Source organism: Mus caroli, unplaced genomic scaffold (genome assembly GCF_978045245.1).
Source record: "Mus caroli unplaced genomic scaffold, Mus_caroli_1 scaffold_14, whole genome shotgun sequence".
Lineage (NCBI taxonomy): Eukaryota > Metazoa > Chordata > Mammalia > Rodentia > Muridae > Mus > Mus caroli.
Window position 1 is genome coordinate 98514796 of NW_028227269.1, and position 19822 is coordinate 98534617.

Genomic DNA, 19822 nt, shown 5'->3' on the forward strand with positions numbered 1-19822 from the left:
TAATACCTTAAAAAGTCATAAATTATGTTGCTGTCATCTTCTGGGCCTTAGCTCAGCTTTTCCTTCTACAATTTTAACTGTTGGCTAAAAATATTTCTGCAAAACAAGAATGGAGAGAAAAATAGCAATGTAAAAAGAAAGAAAGAAAAAGGGGCCATCTCTGGAGGAGGCTGGGGCCTCTGCTGTCTTCTCATAAAGACAAAAGAGGCATCTCTGGAGGAGCCTGGGGCTCTGGTGTTTTCTCATAAAATATAATTTTACTTGACATGTGAGCTAGGAAGGGCAGAAAGCAGGCTAACGTGTTCCATTCTAGGCAAGTGCTGGAGCAGCGATGCCCACACTTATGCATCACTAAATGACCATGACAGCTCCCTACAGGTGCAGGGAGGGCAAGCCTGCCATTCTTCTTCCCCAGACAGGTTGTGGATTCCTCATTACCAGTTGTTGGTTACTTTAGGTCTACTCTTGAGACATGGCTATAAAGGCCATGCTCAATGCTTGTGTGCCTCTATATCCAACACTGCCTCATGAGGTGTCAACTACATGCTTAAAGGCTATAAAAATTAGGGGTGGGAAGCTGTGGGAACTAGTACCCTAAGGAACTAAAGCCACGGAAATCCTTTCCCACTGTGGGAAGTCCACACAGTGAAGAAAAAAATAGGTGGCATCAGGGCCTGATTGAGGCACTATCCAGTGTCAGCATTACTATAGACATCCTCAGAGACGAGGCAGAGAGCCAAAGGTCCCAGAAAATAGGTTCCATTTGCTGGTGTCCAGGAAACTCTTTGATATTGTGGTAGATTGAAAAGAATGTCTCCCATAGACTCATGTATGAGTCTTAGTGCCCAGTTGATGGCACTATTTGGGGAGTTATGGGACCTTTAGGAGGTAGAACAATTCCTGAGAAACTATGTCACTAGAGGTAGCCTTTCAGGGTATATAGCCTCGTCCAACTTCCTGCTTACACGCTCTGCTTCCTGTGTGTGGCTGAGATTGTGATCGCTCAGCTTCCTGCTCTTGTCACCATGGCTTCCTCAGCATTGTGGACATCTAGCTCTTTGGAACACAAAGCTGAAATAAACTCTTCCTTAAGCTGCTTTTTGTCATGGTGTTTTTATAACAGCAGCAAAAAAGTAACAAATACTCAACAGCCTCCAGCCTCCTTCAGCCAAGGGCAAGCGGTCAGGACCACCACCTGGTGGCCTCAGCACATCTCCCCGCCCACATCTAAGAGGAAGAGCAGAGACCCAAGTTCCAGGGAGCTGCTCCAGGGCACTTCCTTCTTTTCACATTCCACTCCCGTTAGCACATCATTCGGCACCTCTGCTGTTAATAAATACATACTGAATTAACCAGTTTTAAGGAAGATATATGACAATGAGCTACAAGCCATAGCTATTTCTGTTTAAACGCCAGGCACTGTTGAAGGTGCAGATCTCTCCCCAAACAAAACAGTGAAAAGTTCCTGCCTCGTGGCATCTCTTAGTAAACTGAGGCAGACATGAACACAGTAATTAACAAACGAGCAGCAAAGCAAGCAGAGAGCAAGGTGGATGGAGAGCCGCAGGCTCCTGCTGCCCCTCAGAAGCTGGCCTTGGATTAACTTTCAATTGTCTTCCCCTGGAAACCTAATAAAGATAAAATGCCAGTTATGTTACCAGGCAACATGGCTTACTACAGCAATGACCTCTGATTCATAACGTACATGTGGACCCATAGGAGTTACAGACCCTGATGGAGACAGTAGTTTTGGGCACCTACTGAGTGTGCTCATCATCTTACACTGGGCAGATGCTATTGAAAGCTCTGGAAATCCCAGGTCAGGCAGGCAGCATACTTCCCTGACAGAAATGAACAGAAGAAAGCAGCCCTGGACAGCTGAGGCCGCTGAGGACACTCACAGTCCATGCTTTTCTATTGACTCTTGCACATACATCTAGACAGATGGGTCCTGTTTTAGTTTCTTTTCTGTTGCTGTGATAAAAGATTCTGGCCCAAAGCAACTCTAGTTGGAAACGGTTTATTTGGCTTACACTTCTTTTTTTTTTTTTTTAAGATTTATTTATTATATATAAGTACACTGTAGCTGTCTTCAGACACTCCAGAAGAGGGCGCCAGATCTCGTTGTGGATGGTTGTGAGCCACCATGTGGTTGCTGGGATTTGAACTCTGGACCTTCGGAAGAGCAGTCGGGTGCTCTTACCCACTGAGCCATCTCACCAGCCCCCTGGCTTACACTTCTAAGTCACAAACGATCACTGGGGGAAGTCAGGGCAGGAACTTAAGCAAGAACTGGAGAGAATCCATCAAGGAACACTACTTGCTGGCTGGCTCACTCTCATCCTTGCTCTGAAGTTCATGCTCAGGTAACCAGCCTTCTTACAGAGCCCAACCCTCCTGTCTAGGAATGGTGCTGCCCAGAGGCTCCCACACATTGATCAACTCAATCCCTCATAGACATGGGGTCTGGGTAACCTCTCGGTTCAGAGTCTCTTGAATGATATAGGTGGTGTCAAGCGGATAGCTGAATCTAACTAGGACAGGAACCAAGTGTGGTCAGCAGCATTCTTGTAGGCCAATATTGAACAGATCCAGAGAAGATCCTCTGAGAGGCACGGTTCATCGTGAGGCAAACCAGTGCTGAAGAGGACAAACGCAGACACAACAGGCTGGCTTGCTTGGACAAGATGCCTCTGAGGATCTTGTCACCCATGTCTCCATGCTACTTCATTAGTGACTGGCCACTGGTACACTTCAGGCTTTCTCACTTGTCCAGAAAAGGAAAGAAAACTCCCCCAACCCATCACACATCTAGGGCAATCTCATATAAAAATGGCTCAGCATTGTAGCTACTTTAAAACATGATGATTGGATTCCTCTCTCAAAGCAAGGGTTTGTCTAGCTGCTTACCACCTTACCTCAAACAGGTGACTGTCACAGCACATCTGAAATTCAGGGACAGTGACCAGCACAACACTCCTCCACCTACACCGTGTGCTTCCTGGAATCACCTCTTCACATCACACCCCTCCCCCAGAGCACAGCTCAGGAACTGGTCTGCACACACTACCACTGATATGCGTGCCCTTCTTGGAGAATCCATCTCCAGTTAGATCAAGAGGCATTAGGAAATGATCCAAAAAAAAAAAAAAAAAATCAAATTAGCTCTGATTTTTTGACACCAAATTATATGATTTTCTTTTAAAAGAAGAGCTGCAAGATAAAAAGAAAGAAAAAATAGTATTGTCTCTCTCCCCCTTTCTTAAAAGGCTTAGTCCATTTGTAATTATTTATTTTCCTGATGGAATGGAAATTCCACAGGGACCATTTGCTATCTGGACCATAGTCCAGATATCTTTATATCTTTATATCTTAACATAAAGTACTGACAGATGAATAAATACTCGAGTGTGTGTGCGTGCACACACACACAGGGGGTGGGGGGGAGACGAGGGAGGGGGAGGTGGGAGGGGGAGCGGTGGGGAGAGAGAGAGAGAGAGAGAGAGAGAGAGAGAGAGAGAGAGAGAGAGAGAGAGAGAGAGAGAGAGAGAGATCACCTTTCAGGGAAGTCTAGTTGTTTAAGGGTAGGGAAGCAGCAATGTATAGCTGAATGAACCCTCTCTGGGATGGGCCTTTATGAGATGCAGTTAACCTGCCAGTTAGCTCAGCCCTCCCTCCTTTGGCCTACAGTGACCTACCCCATCCTTCTGGAGCTAAGGACAGACAAGCATGGCTGCCCCAACCTGGGCAGCAGTAATAAAGTTTTCTGGAGGAGCAGGATCCTGATGCACTGCAGTGCGTTGGTGAAGCACTGAAAGCGAGAGCCACACTGTGGCAATATTCCATCACCAGGTCAGAAGAGCCTGGGTTTCATCATTAAGACTGATAAGGACTCTTCCGTCTCCAGAGTCAAGTTTGGATGGCATGAAGGGATGAAGCTGACCTGAGGCCACGTCTAAACACAACAGAGATTTGACTGATTCTTTTTGTTACAGATGTCTGAGATACTTTGATCTCAGTAATGGAGAGAGAGCTGGTGGAGACGCCCTGAGTGCTGTGACAGTTCCAGGACTTCCTCAACCACAGCGGTTGGTCACTAGTTCCATCTGAAACAGCCCAAGTGAAAGCTTGACAGGTGAACATGGGTCCAGTCTTCCAGGGATGTGAGTGCCCGAGTGACATATGGCATCCCAGTGGCCTCAGCTGGGAGATACAGAAGGGGATCCCTACTACATCATCCTCTACAGAACCCACCCCTGAAGCTGAAGACTCAGACTCCTCCCCTCTCTACCCCCCAACCCCCACTTCCCAGGATACAACCTGTAACCACGAAGCCGCAAAAAAAAAATCAGTCCAACTGAAATGGCAGCATGGGGCTGTGGGCACTAGACTCTGGCCAAATGAACTACCCTGTTCCTATCTCTTTGAAGCACTCCACTTTCAGGAGTCAACAGCTTCTCTAAGCATATTCCTTAGACCACTGTCCCGCAATGACTCACGTACTTGAACACTTGGTCGCCTCCTGGTGGTGCTGTTTGTGGAAGTCCCAGAGCCTTTCAGAGGTAGAGGCTTGCTGGAGGAAGCATGTCACTGAGATTGGACTGTGAAAGTTTACAGTCTCATGCCAACTTTCAGATTACCCTGTCTGCTTAGTGTTTAGGGGTAGAGGTGTGATCTCTCAGCTCCCTGCCCCAGGTACCTGCTGCTACGCCTCCCCTATGGACTTTCCCAAGCCAACTCTTCCTTCTGTAACTCACTCTTGGTCGTGGTGTTTTATCACAGCGACAGTGAACACCTGGCGTGTGATCTCCCACCATCTTACCCAGCCTGCCAGCAGGAATTCTACGTGGAGAAAGCAAGTGTAAAGGGAAACTGTGCTTCCCAGGGTGGCTAACTGCGTATGTGATGGCTATTCCTGGTTGTCAACTTGACTGCATTTGGAATGAACTACAATCCAGAAATGGAGGGCCCACCTGTGATCCAGATTTTGAAGCTGGAAAACACAGGCTTCTGACCCAGATCTTGATGTGGAGATCTTGAGGCATAGTAGCCATGAAAAGCTTGGGCCCAGGCAAGGTACTACATGCCTTTAATTCCAAGAGACTGAGGCAAGCAAATCTCTGAGTTCAAGGTCAGCCTGAGACAAAGCAAGTCCTAGATCCAGGTGTGGTGGTACACACCTTTAATCTGGCCACACCTTCTGATGGAGGCCTGCATGAGAACATTAGAAGGAAGTCTCTTCTTCACCTGCCTGCACTTACATTTTGGAACCCATTTCTTCAGGATTCCAGTCTATATAGAAGACCAGCTGAAACAACTAGCTTCGTGGGACTTCTCATTCCCAGCTACCCGTTGTTGGGTTAGTTGGACTACAGACTGTAAGTCATTACAATAAATTCCCTGGATATACAGAGATGTTCCGTTAGTTCTGAGACTCTGGGGAACCCTGACTAATATGACCTAAGGTCACTTTCTCCTGCATCATTTGTGCCTGGCTCTCTCCAGGCAAGCTTCTGCTCTTGCCCTCCACCTGGTCTTCTCAAGGTCACAGTGTCTTCTGTTGTCGGGCAGTGTTCAACCTTTGCTCCTCTTCCCTAAGTGCTCAGGACCACTCTGCAGGTGACCTCTGCTCCTGGCTCTCAGAGCACCTGTACAGCTTCCCCCTGCCCCCTGCCTCTGCTGGCTTCTCTCCCAGATCTCTTTACCCCATTCCCACTTCCTGCAGGTCCCTGAGCTGGCTTCCTCGACCACGATTTGATAGTCATGCTATGTGCTCAGTGATTTCACTGTCTCTGGACTTTGAACATATTTATGTGTCAAAAGGCAAGCTTTAAGACTCAAATTCAGGCTCTGTCTATGTTTGTACATTTTCCTTGCTGATGCTACCCCTCAGGATGTAAATCAAATAGAACAAGTTGAAAAGCAAGCTTCTGATTTCCCTTTTTCCAGACCTGATTCTCTCTTTGTCCCCATCCTAGGCCTTGAAGCCTCTTTTTCTGCCTTCTCTATCTAGGCTATATTGAGCTGATCTAAATACTTTGTAAAGGTCAACAAGATTGTCTAAGAACATTAAACCATACTGAAGCCCGTGCTTAATAGAGATTAGTGGTCTGTTTGTTTCCTATAAAAACAGACTTCTGAAAGCTCTTGTACAGCCTGTAAGCCCCTCAGGGAGCCCCACGTCTGCTTCACCCATGCTGCTTTGGTTGAGTAAGGGCCTCCCGTGCAGAATGAGAGGTACCTTAGCCAATGGCACAATCTAATAGGCTGGCCTCCTAAATGCCAAGAGACTTTCATTTTAACCAATGCTTACCCTCCCTGCTAAAAACCAATTCAGAAGCAGAGGTAAGATTTGTTCCCACAACTCAGAGAGTTTGTAAGAATTACCCAAATGCTAAGTATGGAGTTGCGTACGTTTCTAAGATATTTTATCCATTTCTGCCTCTCATTACCAAACTCGTCTACACTGCATTTTCTTACCACTGAAAATCACTCTGTTCATACACACACACACAGACACACACACACACACACACACACACAGAGAGAGAGAGAGAGAGAGAGAGAGAGATGACAAAAAAGCAGTACACAAAAGACAGAACTGTGGGACGCCCCAGAACACAGGATAGCAGCTCCTGCACGGTGTTCAATGTCCGATGACAGCTGACCCTCTCTGAGTGGTCCCATGGCTCTGAGGATCCCACCAACATGAGCCAAGCACCCGAGGGAACTAGGAGCATCCCAAACCATTTTGGGCTTCAACATGGACTCCCACCTCCACATCTGTAGTAGCTCCCACAAGTGTGGCCAAGCCCAGACTGTGAACATTGCAGATGGGAGGAGCCCTTGGAGTAGCTGGTCTGTGAAGGATAGAGAAGGAGGAGAGTGTAAGGAAAGAAGAAAGGCTTCAAAGGTACGCAGCCCCAGAGGGCTGCGTCAGAGGGCACTTCCTCAAATTTAGTAAAGGAAAACTCTGTAAAGGAAATAAGTCAGAAAGCAATCCACTATATGAGACCCATGCAAACCCCTTATAACTACCTTAGTTGAGCCCAGTGGGCAGCTGGCATTTCCAATGGTGAGATCAGAGCCCAGTGGTCCCATGTCCAACCCACCTCCCTAAAACAGGCTTCAACGATCAAAATGAGCGGTTCAGCCCACACGGTTACTCGCACAGAAGGCATTTCCTGTAGAAGATAGCCACTTGGCCCCTGGGATTCCCAATGGAACTGATTTCTCCTTCTGGATTTCCATATCAACACCCCACACACACCCACGCACAGACACACACACAGTAGAGATAAAGAAGGTTTATCTGCGATGGCCACCATTTATTGTAAAAAGGAGAAGAACCAGATGACTAGAAAAACATCCCCTTCCCCCTCCCTCTCCTTTCATTTACAGAAGCAGAAAATAGACTAGGGGACATGCGTCATTGCTCAGACGATCTCAGTCAGTGGCAGATGAGATCATATTTGAGAGCCTCTTTGTGCCAAAGCCACAAAGCTAGCCAAACCATGGGACATTTGTTATGGTCTTCGGTGGGCCATGCTGAGTGGAACCAGTGAACTTTGGAGCAAAGTAGATCTTTCTTCTCAAAGAGTTTACTAAGACTTGGAATCTAAGACTTTATTTTCCATGAATATAAAATGAGTGCATGCAGGAGTGAGTTACCAGGCTGACCCTTCTGAGAGCTACACCTCAAGGTTTAAAGCTCTTGAGAATGAAGAGAGAGCAGCTAGCTCCAGTGTTCACTGTGTCAGAGGGCGACTTGTGTCCCTCCTGTCGGTCAAAGCACTACTGGACTCCTAGAGGGAGGGGACAGGCGTCTAGGGGCCTCCCATGCAAAGCCGTGGAGAAGCTACAGGGAAAGCAGATACCTACTGTTGGTCTTCATGCACATCTATCCTGCAGCACAAAGTCAAAACAAGGACAACTGAAGAGATGGAACAGAATCAGCACAGTTCTCACAAGAACAACACAAAAGGAAACCAGATGTCAAAGCCTTAGAGAGCCAGCCCTTCTATCCACATTCTGTATCCCTTTCCTAACCCTCTCAAAGGCAGCCTGAGGAGAAAAGTTCCTAATAGTAGAGCCCTGAACTCTTTTGCTTGGCAAATCCAGTTTTCTGAACTGTTCAGAAAGGGATTCTGAGTGCTGGGGTTCCCTTGACAAACTGGAGAGGCAGTGTCATTCACATGGAGAAAGGGCATCTCAGACATGGCTCCATCAGCACCACTAGCCCTTGGAGTTCGCAGTCACCCAAGTGTCTTCCTCTCTCCTCTCCCACCTTCAAACTTCACAGGAAGTCAAGAGAGTCAGGTAGAGAGGACACACACACAAAAAAAACAATGTTCATTCTTTTTACAAAACATTCCAATTGTAACACACAGTAGACTCGTGCATGTATGCATTCGTGCGTGTGTGTGTGTGTGTGTGTGTGTGTGTGTGTGTGTGTGCTCTCTTATCCTATCACACTCTCCCTTGGTTTATTTGGAGCTCACTGGTGAGGCTTGACTAGCTGACCAGCTAGGCTCTGGGATCCACCTGTTTCCACTGCCCAGTACTGGGGTTGTAGACACACCCTCGTCATGCCTACTTTTTACATAGATTTGGGTCCTCCTGCTTGTGGGGCAAACACTTTACCCTCTGAGCCATCTCCCCAGTTTTATAATTCACATTTAAAATCACTTTGTTCTAACATCTGAGCCAGAGACCGCATACTAAAAGACGATTTTCCTTCTTAGGAAATGAGTGTAAAGCAACCACAACAAAGAAAGCTTACCCATTTTTGAAATAGAGGACATGGGCTCTCTGAAGTCCTGTTTCTAGGAAGAAACCTAGTTCTTGATCGTGGGGAGCAGGGCCAGGCTTAGGGCTTCTGTTCTGAATATTAGTTAGTATTACCTAGAAGGGGAGAGAATTGGAAAAACTAATCAAGTACAGATCAATGCCTACTCCCTTCAGACCCTAGCTCCAAACACGCTGGAAGACCTGAACAGCCGACGATAGGTGCTGTCTCTGAGTGCAAGCACTAGCAGCGAGAAGACTCCTACCACAGGGGCCACCTGGGCAGCCCCATAGCAAGCAGACTCTGAGAGCTCAGAGCATGGTACCAGCAGAATCATCACACCTGAAGTCTCTGCTAAACACCAGGACATTGCCAGGCAGGCTGAGTGAAGCAGAACCGGTCTCAGCAAAGAGCGGGAAGTCACTGCCCACCAATGGCTCTGGTCAGGCAGGCAGACACACGACGCAATTGGCACTAACTCTGGAATTCACCAGAACACAAACTCTCCCGGCTCAGGCAGAGGGCTGAGTGCTATCTGCATACATCAAAGGAAGAACTGAAGAACTAACCCTCTCTCCCTAAGCACGGCCTTGGGAAACCATGGGTAACCAGGTTAAAAAGGATTTACTCTTTAGTTCTGAAAACAAAACAAAAAAACAGAACAGAACAGACAAAGCTGCCAACTCTTCAGGTGAAAGACTTCCAAGCTGTGAACTGTAAACACACATCAGCAACTCTCTTTAAACTTGGGAGTCAAAGCATTTCTCAGAGAGAATCAGACCCATGGCACACTAAAAACCACACATGCAAACACGCTGCTCCTGTTTTCTGGAAGTCAGTAGCTCCTTAAAAGACTCAAACCCAAATACCCTAAAGGTTTTAAAATTACTCTCCAAGTATAAGAGACTGAAGCAAATGCTGGCTCTCTAATCTACAGACTTTCCTTGGGGCACAAAGGAACGCACCGCACCGGGAACCCATCCTTAGAGAATGGAACCCAGGTGCTTGCTTCTACACTACATCCCAGCGGCTAATCCAACGCCCGGGCTCCTGCCCAACTCTGCAGTGTTCTTTCCCCAGGGACTGGCATCTCTACTGCACTGCAGCTCCTCTCTGCCAGGTGCCGAGTGCTGGAGGTGCATAGATTCTTTCTTTCCCATTCTCTCCTTGTCTAGCTTAAGATGACAGCATCCATTACTCTGAGCTTCAGAATTTACCGGCATGTGACCAACTCCCCAGTCTGATTTCTAATCCAGGTCTTCTGGTTGTCGGACTCATGTAGCAACTGTGCAACTTGGAGGTCCAACCCTGAACCTTTCCAGATCGTTCTTTATGTCCTTTTGACAACGGCTTTTACTTTTGAAATACAGTATTATTCAAAAGTAAAAATAATTCAGTACCGTCCAAATGGAATTAAAAACGACCTCACAATTCTATGTGAACATCTGCTGGGTAACAATCCAGACATCTCTCTGTACATATGTATTAAGCAGAGACAAAAACATTTTACAAAAAAAAAAAAAAAGAGGCCATCTTATAAATTCTAGCTTTGAATTTAAGCCATTACATGTAATTTAGTTAATCTGGACAAAAGTCATTAAAGTGTAACCTAAGTAGTCATGGAATCCGGAACTTCTTTCCTGGTAGTGGGGATCCAGTTCCGTTTTCACAAATGCCAGGTTGGCACTCTACCACCAAACTGTATTTCCAGACTCCCAAGATAATTTTGTTCATGTAATTCATTAAAAGTCTAAAAGTTAAATACAAATTTTATTGTAGCTACAGGTACATTAGTATGTGTGTATAAAAACTATATACATGTAAGGAAAGGGAGAGATAATTAGTTTTTACCTACATATTTTAGCTTTATATGGTAACTAAGGACCCATGATATAGATAGTAAGATTAGTGCATCCATACTTTCTATTTTGACTTTTCCTTTATTTATTTATTTATTTATTTATTTATTTATTTATTTATTTATTTCGGTTTTTCGAGACAGGGTTTCTCTGTGTAGCCCTGGCTGTCCTGGAACTCACTCTGTAGTCCAGGCTGGCCTCGAACTTAGAAATTCGCCTGCCTCTGCCTCCCAAGTGCTGGGATTAAAGATGTGCACCACCACTGCCCGGCTTCATTTATTTTTATTACATTGCTATTTTTAGATTTAAGATTCTCACTTTTTTGTTACCATTTTTATATTGCTATGTAAATGTCTGAGATAAATACATGATAGATGATAGATAGATGATAGATAGATAGATAGATAGATAGATAGATAGATAGATAGATAGATAGAGGTATAGTTGGATGCCCTTGTGGTTGGTTGGTTGGTTTGGTTTGGTTTTGGTGCTAAAGACTGAAACCAGGCCTTGAAACCATCACTTTACCACCAAGCTGCATCAGGCAGGTCTATGCCGAGTGCTGGTAACAGTAGCTTTGCAGTAAGTTCAGAGGTCAGGAAGTATTTGTCTTTCAATTTGATTTGTCTATTTCAAGACTTGTTTTGATAGTTGTCTCTTGTGAGGCTATGCTGGGGCCTGGCAAACACAGAAGTGGATGCTCACAGTCATCTATTAGATGGAACACAGGGCCCCCAATGGAGGAGCTAGAGAAAGTACCCAAGGAGCTAAAGGGATCTGCAACCCTAGAGGTGGAACAACAATATGAACTAACTACTACCCCCGGAGCTCATGTCTCTAGCTGCGTATGTAGCAGAAGATGGCCTACTCGGCCATCATTGAGAAGAGAGGCCCATTGGTCTTACAAACTTTATATGCCCCAGTACAGGGGAACACCAGGGCCAAGAAGTGTAAGTGGGTGGGTAGGGGAGGCGGGGGGAGGGTCTGGGGGACTTTTGGGATAGCATTGGAAATGTAAATGAAGAAAATACCTAATTAAAAAAATAAATTAAAAAAAAAAAGAGTTGTTTTGGCTGCTCTGGCTCCTCTGAAATTTCATACAAATTTCTAAATCAGCTTGTTGATTTTTCTTCTTCTTCGAAAAAGTAGATCATGTTTTGATAATTTCTCAGACTTTGTGGATCAGGTTCCAGGGTGCTACCACTTTACAGACTGAGCACTTGAAGCCGTGTGCACGGATCATCTTTCCCTTACTGAGGAGGAGGCCCTCTCTACTTAACACTTAAAAAAACCCCGTCGTAGTTCACATGTTTTTGTTACATGTATTCCTATAGATTTTAATCTTTTGATATTAGTGGACATGCTCTAATTTTAAGTACAGTGTCATTCATTGCTGAAACACATGGCTTTATGTACTAACCTTGATGTCCTATGACCCTGCCGAGTTTATTATCTCCGACAGATTTGTGTCTATGGATTTTATGTATATACAATCATATGATCTGACAAGGCATTTCCGATCTAGACGCTCTTCACTGCTTTTGCCCAAACACAACGAAAGAATCCCTAGCAACACATCAAGCAGAAGCAACCAAACCTTAGCTTCCTTGTCCTGATCTTAGGGGTGCACACCCTACCCCAGGCTGAGTGAACCCTGATCTTAGGGGTGCACACACTACCCCAGGCTGAGTGAATCCTGATCTTAGGGCTGTACACCCTGTCCCCAGGCTGAGTGAATCCTGATCTTAGGGGTGCACACACTACCCCAGGCTGAGTGAACCCTGATCTTAGGGGTGCACACACTACCCCAGGCTGAGTGAATCCTGATCTTAGGGATGTACACCCTACCTCAGGCTGAGTGAATCCCCACCCACTTCTAGACTGTTGGCTGCCTTTTCTCATTAGCAAAAAGTGTGTTGGATTTTATCAAATGCTTTCTTTGAATGTACTGAAATGACTACAGTTTCTTTATGCCACCATGCTTCACTCCATTAAGATGATAACTCATCTTCCTGAACGGTCTCTTAATCATGGCATATAATACTTAGAGAAACTCCTCAATTTCCAAGAGGTTAATTTTGATAAACTTATCATAAGTTGGAAAAGCATTTAATATAGCTAACTGGGCATCGCAGCTTGGCCTAATCTACCTTATACATGCTCTGAACACTTACAGTAACCTACAGTTGGGCAAAACCATCTAATTTTATTTATTTTGTAATAAGCTCCTGGCTAACTCATGCAATTTACTGAATGCCTGGACATAAACATGTGGGGAGCGCAGTACAGAGTGCCCTCAGGTATCATCTCTCCCTGGAGCTCATCTTGGCTTCACACTGGCCCAACGCCATCTCTGACTTCAGGGTTGTCTTGAGTATTCCCCCATCAAAGAGCTCCTCACACAGGCTGAGAGCCTGCGTCCTCCTGAGGTGGGGAGGTTCTTATGGGCATGCTCTGCAGTTTCTTCACTTAGGCACCCTGATGGCAAGCTGCCAGTCTTGCTGCTTGCTGAGGCTGGATTTTGCCTCTTTCAATTACATCTGCATCAGCTTTCTGTTGGTTTTCTTCACTACTTAAGCCACTGGCTCTCAACCTTCCTGAAGCTGCGACTCTTTAACACAGGTTCCACATGTTGTGGTGACCCCTAAATATAAAATTATTTTCATTGTTAACCCCTAACTGTAATTTTCTACTGTTATGAATTGTAGTGTAAATATCTGCATTTTCTGTTTGTCTGCCCCGAAAGGAGCTGTGACCCACAGGTTGAGAGGCACTGCCCTATGCTTTTCTTTAACTTCTTTGTATAATTTTGTTTGTTTGTTTGGTTGGTTGGTTTTTGTTGTTGGTTTTTGTTTGTTTGTTTTTTTTTTTTTTTTGAGGAAGGGTTTCTCTGTGTAGCCCTGGCTGTCCTGGAACTCACTCTGTAGACGAGGCTGGCCTTCAACTCAGAAATCTGCCTGCCTCTGCCTCCTGAGTGCTGGGATTAAAGGCGTGCGCCACCACGCCTGGCTTAATTTCTTTGTATAATTTGGATGTTCAGCTGGATGGGGCCTTGGCGTAAGGCCACTCCCTCACTGCACCCAGGACCAGGCTTTTCTTTAAACTTCTCACCTCTGGACTTTGCTCTACTACACTTCCAGGTGCTCCCCCTTCCCTCAAATTGTACAATTTTAAATATTTTCTTGCTCAGCTTGCTCCTTTTCATTATAGATTTGCATAAGACTGGCCACTAAAAACACACAACAGAGTCAATACTAGGCTGTTTTGAAATCTCCTGTGTCAACACCACTATTCCAAAACTCTTCAATTTAGACTCAGGCAGACTTTTTTGAATAAGGGCAGAAAGCAGCCCCATTATTCATCCAAATACCACAAGAACACTCTCCAGGCCGCCTGCTACTATCCTCCTCTGACTCCACTTTAGCCTCTCTAGGCCACCTGTTACTATCCTCCTCTGACTCCACTTTAGCTGAGCCCTCACCTGCTACTCTCCTCCTCTGACTCCACTTTAGCTGAGCCCTCACAACCTACCTTGCTCTCAGTAGCACTGTCTCCATGTAGTATGACACATTAAGCCCCATGTCGAGCATTTAACTGCTTTTCTCAAAGTCTCCAAATCCACATTCTGCCAACAAACAGCATTGTCAGACCTGTGACAGCAATATTCCACAACCCATTGGCAACTTCTGTCTTAGTCAGTGTTTTATTGCTGCGAAGAGACACCATGCCCACAGCAAGTCGTATAAAGAGAACATTTAAATGGGTGTGATTTATAGTTTCAGAGGTTTAGTCCACTGTCATTATGGCAGGGGAGTAGGGGAGCATGCAGAGAGATATAGTGCTGGAGAAGTAGCTGAGAATTCTGAATCCCCAGGCAGCAGGAAAAGAAAGCCACCAGACTTGGAATGGGCTTTTCAAAACCTCAAAGCCCCACCCCTAGTGACCACTTCCTCTAATTAGGCCACACCTCTGAATCTTTTCAAATAGTGCCGCTCGGTGGAAACCAAGTATTCAAATCTATGAGCTTAGGGAGGCTGTTCTCATTCAAACCACCCAAAGAGAAACTGAATTTTGCAACAAAAATTTTAGTCATATTCACTATATCAAACTGAACCCTAATCTTGATTTGGGAGTTAATTCTTTTTAAATATGGAAAATTGGAAAACTTTTGAAATCCTAGATGGGGTGGTATTCTAACATTCAAGTTTTAATAATGATAATAATAATGATAATGATGATGATGATGATAATAGAACTCAATGGTTAAGAGTGTGTAGTGCTCTTGTGGAGGACCCAAGTTGCTAACAAATGGTTATAACTGTAGCTCCAGGAGATCTTATATTCTCTTCTGGCCTTCATAGGCACTGCCCTTACATGTACAAAACCACACACAGACACATAATTCAAAACAAAAAATGAATTAATACAAAATACAATAAATACAATTAAAGATTACATAACAATAAAAAGTACTGATGCTTGCTATACCAGCAACAGATCCTGAGAACATTATGCTAAGTCAAAGAAGCCAGTCACCATAGATCACGCTGTGCTATATGACTTTATATGAAACATGCACATTTACAGGAGCAGAAAGGTTAGCAAGGGCTCAGTGCTGTGAGAAGGGACAGAGTGGAGAGTGACTGCAGGCAGAGTGACTGCAGGCAGGTACAAGGCTTCCTTTTAGATGGATGAAAATATCCTGACATTAAATACTGGAGATGCTCACACAGCTCTGAAGACAATCACAGTGCAGATAGCTGGGCACACTAACATCTGCCTGTGGTCCCAGCTACTTCAGGAGCTAACGTAGCAGGATGATGTGAGCTTAGGTGATATCCTATCTCATCTATGTAAATAAACACATAAATAAAAAGCTACACAGAATTATACAATTTAAATGGATGAATTATACAATGTGTAAATCATGCCTCAGCAACACTATCCTCTAAAATTATTACATTTATTCCCTTATTGAGTGTAGGGGTATTGCATACACTGTAGAGCAAATGTGTAAGTTAGAGGACAATTTGTAGGAGCTGATTCTCTCCTAGCACGGGAGTCCTGCCTGCCTGATAGAGCTGAGCTCAGGTCTTCTGGCTTGGCAGCAAACACGTTTCCCCACTGAGTTATATCTCACTGATACTATTCTTTAATATAATAATAATAATTATTATTATTATTAAGCAAATATGGGGAAATGTCAATCCCATTAATAATTAAAAATGTGAACTAAGCATGTAAAACACTCTGTTCACCTAGAAAATAATTTTCTAACGACTTGCCAAGATGCAAAGCAACACCTAGTCTCCTGAACTGCCAAAGTAACGGCCCCAGTACAAGGTAACAAGAGTGGTAAAAATACCCCACTTCTGGAAATTTGCCCCTAGGAAATAATGTAAATAAAGCAATGGAAAAGCTGCCTGAAGGAAGATGCCAAGTTAAACCCAATAATAAGGCATCACTTGAAATACTATATAACCATGAAAGTAATGTAAAATGTAATATAAATTGAGAACAAGGCAGACAGAGGGATGATTTGATTAAAACAAGGCACAAACATGACCATAAGTGACTGTTCCTCTCTGGTTACTAGACTTTTCTGGAATGTTGTACAATATAGGTTGTACTGGCTAGTTTTGTGTCAACTTGACACAGGCTGGAGTTATCACAGAGAAAGGAGCTTCAGTTGGGGAAATGCCTCCACGAGATCCAGCTGTAAGGCATTTTCTCAATTAGTGATCAAGGGGGAAAGGACCCTTGTGGGTGGTGCCATCTCTGGGCTGGTAGCCTCGGGTTCTATAAGAGAGCAGGCTGAGCAAGCCAGGGGAAGCAAGCCAGTAAGGAACATCCCTCCATGGCCTCTGCATCAGCTCCTGCTTCCTGACCTGCTTGAGTTCCAGTCCTGACTTCCTTTGGTGATAAACAGCAATGTGGATAATGTAAGCTGAATAAACCCTTTCCTCCCCAACTTGCTCCTTGGTCATGATGTTTGTGCAGGAATAGAAACCCTGACTAAGACACAGGTCCAGGCAGCCAGATGTCAGGCTCAAAATTAGTGGTGCTAGAGCAGAGGCTAGCCATTTCCATCTCTGTGCTCTGAACGGGCTGAAGTGATGGGAACTGAGAGCAAGGTAGACATGGTCTCTCCACTGTCTCACCTTGGGAAGCCATGAATGCAATGGCTTATGTCCTCCTCAGCTCAGGCTCTGCCTCTCTCAGCAGAGCACCTAGCTTGAATTCAAGACACACACTGACCTTAATCTAATTCACTCTGGATCCATCACTCAGCTGTGCCACTCAAGTTCCCTTGCATGGCAGACATCATAGAGTCAAGCCGTGACCTGTGCTCTCTGAGCTGCTCATTGAGGGAATGGGGTGCGCTCTGTAATACTTGGGGACTTGGTGTTTCTTCTTGGAACTGTAGCACTAAGCTGGCCCAGAAACAGTTTCCAATGCCTGGCAGTTTAGCTTTAGCTTCTTTTCCAAAATTGGGTGTGAAGAAATAAACTGTCAGCAGAGGGTAGAGTTGCACCCTGGCCCTGCTCCTGCTCTAGAATGCCACCACCAGCTGGCCAGGCAGTATATGCAAAGCCCAAAGACAGGGTGACTTCATGTGCCAAAAGCAGGGCTCAGGTTATGACAGCAGGGATGAGGTCATCTTTATCCATGCCACTGCACTGCCAGCAGTACCTTACAGGGCAGAAAACTTTGCTGTTGGCATGCTGCCTCGATCTGAATAGAAACTAACCAAAGCCACCCTGCATCACTGATAACCCTATCTGATTTGATTTGTCTGATCAAATTATTTTGCACATATGTTTGCTATATTTCATTCTCGTTCAGATAACTATCAGAGAACATCATCAGCCCGTGTCTCTATGACCCTAACTTAACAAGGACAACTCTAAACAAACATTTAACACACAGCTCCCGTGGACTCATCTCCCTTGACCCTGCTTCCACATTTGGAACAAGGAGGAAGAAGAGCCAGAGCCAGCACCCTGCATGCTACCTGGTATACAACCATCCTCTGTAAAGGACAGATCTCTAGGCTTCTGAAATCAGATAACTCAACTCCCGCTAGTTCTGCTATAAAAAGAGAAAGCTGAAGCACAAGAAACAGACGAACAGGCAATTACATGACCCTGAAAAGATTCTTCATAAACTTGTCTCTACATTCCTAATAAGACAATGTACTTGTAATATTCCAGATTTTCATCTACACATCGGGAACTTTAGAGGGTGTAATGAACACTAAGCTAATATTTGATGTGTGGCTAACAATGTACTGGGAAATACATGACCTGGCTGCTCATCACAATAATGACATGCCAGTTACTGCAGCTATTTATAGAAGTACTGAGACTCCTGAACACAGAGAGGCTAAGTGACATGCCTTCAAGTCTCACAGCTAAGCAGCGTCTGCAACAGGATTCCAGCACCAAGTCACTTCACGGGCCTGTTCTGCTGCCTCTCACAGCTTAAGCTGCAGACTCAAGAGAAGGGTGAGGTCAGCCCTTGCTGAAGGGACAGTCACTGCCCTTCTGCACAGCAACTCCGTGGGTGACGTTCTCCCAAAACTTTATTCTCCCTAATTAACAAACTTAAGAGCCAATGGTCATGAATAAAATGCCAATAAATCCTGGCAGACAGCAACTTCCTCCCCTCAGCATGGCAGGAGGGCAGAGAAGACACTGTACCTTGTCTCTGCCTCTGCCAGTGACCAGCAAGGCAAAAGCATATCAAATTTTCCTCCCAGGAGAACGGCTTGAAGGCCAAGCTCTGTTTGTCCCAGACTTGCCAGGGTTTTTACTCCTTTCAGAGTCTATTCTTGTTTTCACTTCAGCATAATTCTTTAAACATTCAAAATCAAGTCAGTTGAGATCAAAGATTTAAAAACAAATAAGGTCTATAAATCCCTGAACTAAGCCCAATTTTTCCAGTTTCTAGACTGACCATCATATAATGTTTTGAGTTCCTATTACAGAAGAAACAGATGTTTCCCTCATCAACCTCCCTCTTGCTGAAGTCTGAGCAGTTCCATGAAGGAACCACATATTAAAAAGTCAGAGCCAGAAATAATCATGTAGAAAGGCTGAGACTTCTCTGTAGGCTGCGGAAGGAGCTTGATACTGAAGCCAAGGTTCTTACAGTCCAGTACCTGTGGACTGCATTCCATAGGGAGGGTGTGTGGATGGTGAGAAGGTGACAGTCCAGTGTGACCATGAAGTGGCCTAGAGACCTAACGAGGTGTCATGAAAGAGTTGATTTCTAATATAGCCTTGACCAAACTTGCTGGGTATCCTGGAGCCTTAATCTTCTTTTCAAAATATATCTCTGATGATCACTATAGCCCTCCTATCGTCACAGAGGAGGGGAGGCGTCTTTTGAATTCCATGATTATATGAACTTCCTTGCTGCTCAGCTGAAGAACTCAACAGTAACTGGGGAGTTAGGAATGACTACAACAGGCAGTAGATCCCATCTGCCATTTCCTTTATCCTTGCAGACACATGTGACAGATGAACCCCTTTGTCCCTGTCAGGGAAGGGCAGCTCCAAACTGGACAACTAAACTATAAGCTGAGAAATGAAGATCTCTGAGCGAGCTGAGATGTAGCCAGAAGCCAAGCTCAGCCCAGATGAACTCAGTGTCCTCAGCCACGTGCTGGCCATGGCAGGCAGGCAGCGGGAGGAGACAGATCTCAAAACCAGCCTGCATGATCACGTCCCTGGCAATCAGTACAGCAACTCTGAATGATGACAACAACAAAATCCACTCCTCATAGGACCTTCTGATGGAGCCACATACCGCCAGAGAGCCAGATAGCAACCAGAACTCCCAAACACTGTGTCCTACAGCCATGGCTAGGTAAGGCCAGGTCACATGATTCTCTACAGTTCCCATCTACTCTTTAGTTTCTGCAATTCTATTCTGCTTTCCCTGTCAAAGACAATTCTGACTCTCCTTATATCCACCAACATACTCTAAGATGATTTACATAAGAATTACTTTCCATCTATACATGTAAAAACAAAACAAACAACAAAACTACAAGAGCTAGCCAGGTGTAGGTAGTCCCTCTTCATCCTCTAATCACTATGAAAACCAAGGCCTAGAAAATTCAGGGAAAGCATACCTTCTGATCACATTCAAGTCTTGAAAGAATGGT

The 19822-nt window shown here is 44.9% G+C and overlaps 1 protein-coding gene across 6 annotated transcripts in view; it reads right to left on the reverse strand.

Annotated features, from left to right (window-relative positions):
- The window catches only part of Ttc7b (tetratricopeptide repeat domain 7B), a 215107-nt gene that overhangs the window by 139016 nt on the left and 56269 nt on the right, over positions 1-19822 (reverse strand). For 3 of the 6 annotated variants that reach the window (XM_029484579.2, XM_029484577.2, XM_029484575.2), the window contains exons 5-6: positions 8783-8904; positions 7882-7905 (exon numbers count right to left, since the gene is read on the reverse strand). In XM_029484579.2, coding sequence (XP_029340439.1) covers positions 7882-7905; positions 8783-8904 — 146 coding nt within the window. The remainder of the gene's footprint in view (positions 1-7881; positions 7906-8782; positions 8905-19822) is intronic. The other 3 variants (XM_021179207.2, XM_029484578.2, XM_029484576.2) reach the window with 1 other exon arrangement.